Consider the following 8,765-nt stretch of genomic DNA (forward strand, 5'->3'; position numbering starts at 1 on the left):
AGCCTATGATATTACTAAGTATATTTGATGATATTATTGTGAATAAAGTAATTTAAATATTTACCTATTTACGTGGAACCTTGTTTTAAATTTTCAATCCTTACCCACTGTGCAAAAAACCGTTACAGTTATGTAAAAGAACCATTCCCAAGGAACTATGGAATATTCCTTTGGAACTTCCATACGAGTTCCAAATACATTCCAGAAACGCCTTATGCCATGTTGTTTGAAACATTATATAAAACATTATGTAACTGTATTCAGATTTATGTTACCTGAATGGTTTTTTTGAAACACTACAGTAATATTTTTCTAAAAACTATTCCCGGGATGTTTGTATGTACTATCGATTAATAGTTTGAAATATTATGTTCCCGATATGTTTTTGTTGTAACTTTATAGGAACATTTGCTGCAGACCCCCCCCCCTCATATGTATCCAATGAAACATATTAATATACATTTATAATTTTATACTTAAGTATAATTATAAATTATAATAATTGTAAATAAATAACACATTATGCCAATAAATTATCATCAATTTAGTAACCAATGGAAACACTTAAGTTTAGATAATTAACAATTACATAAAATATACACAGTTATTAGATTAGTTGAAATATAATTAAAAATAAAATAAAAAAATCCAATTTGTACCATAAATAAGTTTATTTTAAAATAAATTTCCATATAAAACCTAGATATAAAATATATATACAATTTATATAAGTACCTATGTGTATTACATATTATGGTACCATAAAATTCAACTACTTCATTATTGTTTTTATTAGTTGGGTAAATAATATTATTATATTGTATGTCCCTTAATACAAAATTAAAAATAATTGATTTTGAAATAAAATATAGGTATAGATTTTAAATTTAAACTTTAGTTTTACATTTTTACACTTATTTAATTTAAATAATACACAATATATTTTCATGTTGACATACAATTAAATATTTAAACATTATATATTATATATATTGTACAACTACTAACTATATCAAACATTGTGACATAATGAAATCACAACAGCTTGATTATTAACAAGCTGAGAAAAAAAACATTTATACTTTACAGTATTTAAAACAATATCATAAGGACTTGATATATGATTGGTATTAATTAAATAAATTCCAACATGTCTACTGGGCACGGGTTTTATAAATAAATCGCTAATGGTTAATATTTTTACTACAGTTAGTTTTATAGTATTATCAATTTTTGAATTTTGTTTATAAATATTTTTAATTATTGAAATATTACCATCATCTAAGATAATACACTGATCTTTTGGATTACTATAGCTAAGAACATAATTATTTGAACTTAAAGTAATTTGATTATAATAAATGGTTCCAAAATTTGAAATATTTTCATTTATCTTAAAAGATTTAATTAAATTATTCTCATCATAAGTCAAAACTGCCATCAGTTCTTCTCCTTCAGATGCAAATATTTTATTTTGAATTTCTGAAAGAGGGTATCTACAACACTTCATAGATTTTTTTAGTATCTGAAGATAGTTTTCATATTTAAATGAACTATAATTATCTAAAGATCCGTGCAAGTGTGCATAAAATGGTAAGTGGATTAAACTATGGACATTATAGTTAATAAATTGAGGACCATATTGCGAAGAATAGTTTTCAACGAATTGTCGTAAAAGCTTCAATGCTAAATTATTATTTTCATCACTTATTTGATCTGAGCATAATATTCGAATTGATACAACTAAAAGAAGAAAGTGTTCATAAAATTCTTTTTTTATATTTGATTTTAATACAATAACTCCTGTATAAAGAAGAATTTGTCGAAATTCTGTAGCTTTCCAATACTCCAGGTCATCAAGAGATCTTGGCAGGCGAGCAAATTCAGATGGTACTGACTTTCTTAAATTGAATAAAGATAGAGAAATATTAGATTTTTTTTCTTCTATAATTCTAACAGGTTTTTTCCCCCGTATCCAAAACTCAAGAAGACGTTTCATTACCCCTTGGCAAACACAATGCATATAATCGAGGACAACTGTACTCGTCACATCTATAGGAAGTTCGATTAAAGGACTTAACCCATCTTTGTGATACTCAGGATTAGATTTAGATCTAAATGAATCATTAGTACGTGGCGGAGCAGACATATCTAAAAAACATACTCTTCTTTCTATATAATCTCCTTCTACTTCACAAGAGTTGCACGAAAAATACCCATTATGGTTCTTAACATTTAATAAGAATGATTTTTTTGCTGGTGCATCAGCTACAAAATGATTAATTTCAAAGTTAATTTGTTTATTTTCAATTTTAATACCGCAAGTTAATAAGTTTTGTAACTCAATTATAAATGGTCTAAAATATTCATTTATGTTGCCAGGTTTGCTTTTATAACTATGGTAAATACCTACGGGAAAAATCTTTTTCACAAAAATAGGTAAATTAGTAAAGGATAATAAGATAGGCCAAAACTGAGTTTTTGAGCTCTTTGCTAAAGGTAGGCCATCAATATTAAAACTTAACTTAATTGTCATGTTATTAGGAATATATTGTATCTGTTTAACTAAATGAGGTTTAATTATATTTAATATACCTATATCTAAATATGAACCATTTTGAATTTCAATGATAGGATGATTAACTTTATATTCATGTAGAATAGTTCTTATATCTTTTGGAACCTTGAAACCAATACTACGCAGAATAGATAATATTTCATTTGCACTTCCATGAGATACATTAAAGTTTACAGCCCATTTACAAAGTCGTTTTATTAAGTCTTGATTTAAATCTTCTTTAGTAATAACTTTGTTTTCAAAAATTGGCTTAACTTTTTTTGAAATATCCTAAAAACAATATATAAAAATGTATTAATAATATGTAAAAAAAAAATTAACTACATTAATACTAACATTATAAGATGCACGTGCTGCCATTACAGGTAACAGAGTTTCTTCTTGTAAGTGTTCAATAAATAATGGTTCCAAACTAATTTCTGCATTGGATGGTTTTACTTTTTTATGCTCATTGAAATGTTTTGTTACTTTAATTGGATCTACTGTTTGATTGAAAATCTAAAAGAAAATTGTACTTGTGAGATAAAATTGTTAACTTACCAACCAAAAAAAAATTTAAAAGGGTTACAATGGATTTAAGAATTTTACTATTATTATTACTAACTTCAAGTTCATTCTTAAGTCGCCTTTTAAATTGCCGATTAGATATGCATCCAATATTTTTCACTCTTCTACGAGGTGTTATCGACCCTAAAAAAAATTAACATCAGTATTTGTTTAAAACAAAAATAAAATGAATCATAAAAAATATTTAGTTAGGTAATGCAACAAATTATAATAAAACAACTCATTTTATTATGTATAAAATAAAATATTAAATTCTGAAGTACTTTGTTGGAAAAACTACAAAATGACAATTTAAAAGTTGGTAAAATTTAAAGTTAGTTTAAAACAATTATTATTGTAAATTTTCAGATTGTTTTTCTCTGTCAAATCTCGTTTTAGCAGTTCTAAACCAACACTGGACATCTAATTCAAAGTTTGAATCTGAATATTGGAGATACTGATTTTTGATTAAACCTATCAAAAAAAAATGTTTCAGTACACAATACTATAGCACCAAAATAACACAACACACTTTTCATTATAGCAATAATTTTTAAATCCTGAATTCTGAACTTAGTTGCATCCTTCTCAAAAGCTCTACCTGTCCATGAACATTCAATCGCAAATTTGTTAGTAAATAATTTGGAGAGAATTCTTCTTATATTACTTTTTGCATCAACACCACCAACAGAGCAAATCATCAATTGCTATCAAATATAAGTTGTGAATGCAATAAAAACAAATAAAAAAATATTGTAATGCAATTTTTTCTAATATCTACTTACAAATTTTTCATTGATATCACTATCTGAACTTAATTTGCTTTCACATTCCAAAACACTTATTTTGGAAGAAAACGGAAATTGATCTAAAAAATTTTTGTCTGGAATGTTTGACAAAACTGGTGTTATTTGAGAAGTGAGAGTTGCTACTTCAGTTCTTAAGCTACTAATTTGGTTCAGCATACGTTCATTCATTAAGCGATTAGTTATCATCTCATCCAGGATCTTTTTTAAAATACCTTGCTGGGTTTCTGATATATAATAAGAATTAAAATTATTTATTTATGACTGGATATCCTCCTATTTTATTTGATGAAAGTAATATTTAGCAGAGCAATTTTTCTTAAATTTTTTTGTATGGTGACCCACAAATTACAATATATATAAGTTAAAAACCACCCCGCCCCAAGTTGTAGTGTTTGATGATATTTAGTTAAAAATTAATAATAATTATTATTATTAGTTACTATTTTATTACTTATAGCTATAAAATATTATTGACTATTAGTTTACCTTCATATGTTCTTGTACTTGTGCTGGGTTCATTTGAAGATGCTACAATTTGCGAGGTGCTAAAATCATTTGGATATGCTTCAAAATTAGGAACCTGTTTTACAAAAATAAACAATAACATTTTACAACAATAAGTAATAAGTAATAACTAATAAAGTAATAACATATTGTGTTAAATATATTGTCATAATTTATTAAAGTATACAAATTAATTACCTGTTCTAAGCTGGATGTTTCTCTAGAATAATGATCAGTTGTTAATGACATGTCTGAATATTTTGATTTAGCAACTGATATTTGTGGCTCTGTTATTGACATATCTGTATATATTGGAGAAGTAGATAATTGTGGTATATCATCCATAAAATTCATGTCTTGAGAACCAATCAATAAACTATTAGATATAACTGGAGCAATAACAAAACCAATATCTAGATACAAACATTTAAATTAAATATTAATCATTATCAAAGTGCTGTTACTGTATGGTTTTTTGAGAATTATTGTAAATAATAATATGTAACATTAAAAAAAAAAAAAATTCTATAATCCACTTTAGGTACCTTCGTCGTCTGTAGTATCAGTATCTGGAGTCCTGCATCTTTTTTTTGCCACTTGTTCTTCATTGTCAGATGTCACTACTTGTATATGCCACGCTTTACCAAAGTTTTCTAGTAGTTAAACATAGCACTAATTAGTTCATATTTTTAGTATGTTTACTCATCAAGATACTGTCAATTAAATATGGTTTTTTTTCTTACCGTAAGTTTTGTTACCTCCAAGAATTTTAATTTGATACTGTGACCATGTATCGTTTGGTTTTATAGCTTTTTTTAAATCATCGCTAGTCACAGTTCTTATTGGTGGCCATTTACAAAATTTGATTGTGCTAGTGGCTAACTTTTCATTTTCATTTACCACCAGCCAATTTATGGGAAGAACACTATAATCTTTAGTGCCTGTGAATTTTGCAACAACCCACTTCATTGACCAATTCTAGAATTCCATGATAATAAGATTAACTACATTAACTACACTAATAACCAATAAGTTACAAAGGTACGCGTATGGTTCACAGTGTTTCAGTTTACGCAATCACTTTAACTACTATTGCGCGTTTCTCTCGTCAGTATGGTATGTATGAACTTTACAATGTAAACCAAAAACACGAGCTAAGAGCGGCACCAAAGGCGCGTTTTTCGATTTACATTATTTAGGTTAGCACGTCCCGACGGATTAAAACTATACGCACCATCATGCCGTCGTCGCGTACGAACTTAAATATTGTAAATCAAAAAACTCGCATTATATGCACGCCTAACTTAGACGTTAGTCCTAGGTGTATAAGTATTATTCACCAGTGGCGTGCCTGCCAACCATGCAAAGACATTGTTATAACTTATAAATAATAATGTAATATGAAATAGACCTTACCTTTTTATTCACATTCGCCATAGCCGGAGTATTCGGAACGTATATTGTTTATTTAATTAACTAATCACGATTCAAAACACTTAAAACAAAACAAATCGACGCCGTCGTTTACAGTATCCTCACCGGTCAAGTCTCGCCACAATTTAACGTAAATAATAAATATAATACAAATATTAAGTACTTATGTACTTATGAGAACACTAAAAGAGTAAAGACAGACAGAGCAGATAAATGACAATGAGAAGTAGAGAAATGACGCATTGACGCTGCCGCCCGCAACTCGAAAGTCACCGATGACCGATAACCAGTATTTTACGTATAACCAATTACAATATTGTGTATCCCAATACTTATTTTTAGATATAACGATACAAAATTACCCATTATTATCATCGTATCGACAAGAGCTAGTGTATTTCTGTAAAGTTCCCGTAACGTATTTGGAACATTACACATTTACAAAGCAATGTTTTTATAAAACCATAAATGTAGGTCTGTAGGGAACGTTTCAATGTAATGTTTACATTGGAACTTAAAATGTACATAACTCATATTTTTGTGGAACATTACAGTAACATTCAGGGAATGTACCATTTTTATGTTAATATTGGAACTTAAAATGTATATTCCTGGAATGTTTGTAACAGTTTCTTGCACGGTGGGTAGCTATAAAAGATGAAAATTAAAGTTTTATAAATTTTGTCAAAATTTGAACTTGTTGCCTATATATTTTTCAACTGCTATTGTAACAATATATCAGGAGCCTTGCATTAAATGTTCACGCTTTTTTACCCAACAAATAAAATTTTATTGATATTTATAGGAAAAAAACTAAAAAAATTGAAAACTGACAATGTCCGTAAACAGCTCAAAAAAAGTTAAAATATTTTCAAAATTTTATAGTGTATAGAAAATGAAAATATAAACATTCAGTAAAATTTTCATGAATCTATAGTTATTCGTTTTTGAATGACAATAAAATAACAAAACCGCTACATCAGAAATCGAGTGAATATCCAATATTGTAAAAATATGAATTTCAAACGCTCATAAAAATTTAATTTGATTTGCTTGTACACATTTTTTTTTTTTTATAAAAGTAGACAAACTTATGAGGAATCTTGTATTACATTTTCAAATCATAGATTTAAAAAGAAAAATTTTTATGAATTCTCAACTCAAAATAATTTACTAATTTTCGTGATTTTTCAGTATTTTGTCAAGATTTGAACTTTGAATGCTTATAAACAAAAACTGTAACTAAGGATTTTTAATATTTTCCAAATGTCATTGTAACAATATAGTAGGAGCCTTGTATTAAATTGTCAAGCATTTTTACACAACAAATAAAGTTATTCCGGGCACTTTTGAAAACTATTGGGAATTTTAAAATTTGTCCTCCCGAATGTATCAACAATATTCACTTTCCCATCGAACATATATATACTGAAGTTGAAAATCGAAGCATTATTTCGACTACTTATCGTGTACACAGACACAAAAATAAAAAAATCACACATAATTCTAAAGTCATCGTTTCACTCAGAATCTAAAAAAAATAGTCAAGATTATTATTATTATCCACCTAGAAACGCCGGGTAACACAGATGCTAGATAATAATATAATATTATTAATTGTTTTAAATTTTTCGCACAAACAATATGTGTTGTCCGGCGAATTGTACAGGCAAAATAGGTGCATTACTGATATGTTCAATATTGCCCATAACTACATTTTAGATCATTGCAAGTATACTCGGTTTGCGATAGAAAGTGGTTACACACAATCCAAAACGGGATATACCCCGCCATAATCTCCCAAATACACACTTTTCCAGAGATCCATTTGAATCCGTTAAATCGTAGGCAGGTACATACACTTATTCAAAGGCCACTTGGTGAATTATCCGCCGAGAAACGTCGGGTAATACAGCTAGTGCCCAGTAGATAATAATAAATTAAAATATTATTAACTGTTTTAAAAGGTTCACAAAAACAAAATGTGTTGCCCGGCGAGTGTTTCCAGCTTCTAATATGTATCAAGTCAATGTATTTTATTTTATGTTTTTAATTTTTTAAATGCATTCTGCCACCTTACTCCTGTGACCTTAGACGGAGAGAACGTGGGAATAAACACTGGTATACTTGTATATTAAGCTTAAAATCTGTGTTATAACTTAATGTTAAAGAGTATAAATGTGTTACTCAATATTACAAATCAGAATAAGTAACCGACCAAATACTCAATTAGTGATAAGAAATATTTCGTGTAGCAGCGGGAAAACGATAAACGTAAACAATTATTGTCACCATATCGGGAAAGGTTTTACAATTTAGTTAGTTCAATATGTAATCTACTTGATTATTCTATCAATTATTAAAACAATATTGTTTTTCTTCTATATATGTTCAGTAAAATCAAAATGTCGGTATAAATTATTGAAGTTTGATCTCAGGAGTCAGGCCATATGAAAATCCTACTTACCTATTTTTTTTTTAGGCACTTCAATAAATTAAAAACTAGTCATTGCATTGAGCGTTATAAAATATGATATATACATAATACAAGGCATTCACAATTTTACAGTCAATGGAATTTATGTTGAATTATATTGAAAACGTTTATAACTAACTTTGATTGGTTGACTAATGTTAAAACATAAGATATATTATTTCACTTAAAAATTTTTTGTGTAAAAACTATTAGTCACTAATAAATTACACATCCCAAATTTTGGAGAAAATCCTCATCTAAATCATGTACAATGGTTTAATGGTGTTCTGCGTAACAAGTAACAACCTATAATATCATAGTTACTTTTGCACTTGACAACGTCCAAGTAGTCAAGTTTTCCCAAGAATTAGTGGATTGATTTTTGACAGTCATTGACAAATAATATTTAAAAACTATA

At 27.7% G+C, this 8,765-nt stretch overlaps 1 protein-coding gene across 1 annotated transcript; it reads right to left on the reverse strand.

The window, feature by feature from the left end:
• Nucleotides 1–704: 704 nt before the first annotated feature.
• On the reverse strand, nt 705–6,113 carry LOC132945039 (uncharacterized). The gene is made up of 8 exons (XM_061014651.1): nt 5,854–6,113; nt 5,181–5,415; nt 4,983–5,090; nt 4,636–4,850; nt 4,420–4,513; nt 3,183–3,268; nt 2,915–3,076; nt 705–2,848 (listed from the first exon to the last, which is right to left on the reverse strand). Exons 1-8 carry the CDS (start codon nt 5,872–5,874, stop codon nt 1,013–1,015), a joined length of 2,757 nt encoding a protein of 918 aa, XP_060870634.1. The 5' UTR covers nt 5,875–6,113; the 3' UTR covers nt 705–1,012.
• Nucleotides 6,114–8,765: the final 2,652 nt, after the last annotated feature.

This window comes from Metopolophium dirhodum, chromosome 5 (assembly GCF_019925205.1).
Source record: "Metopolophium dirhodum isolate CAU chromosome 5, ASM1992520v1, whole genome shotgun sequence".
Classification (NCBI taxonomy): Eukaryota; Metazoa; Arthropoda; class Insecta; order Hemiptera; family Aphididae; genus Metopolophium; species Metopolophium dirhodum.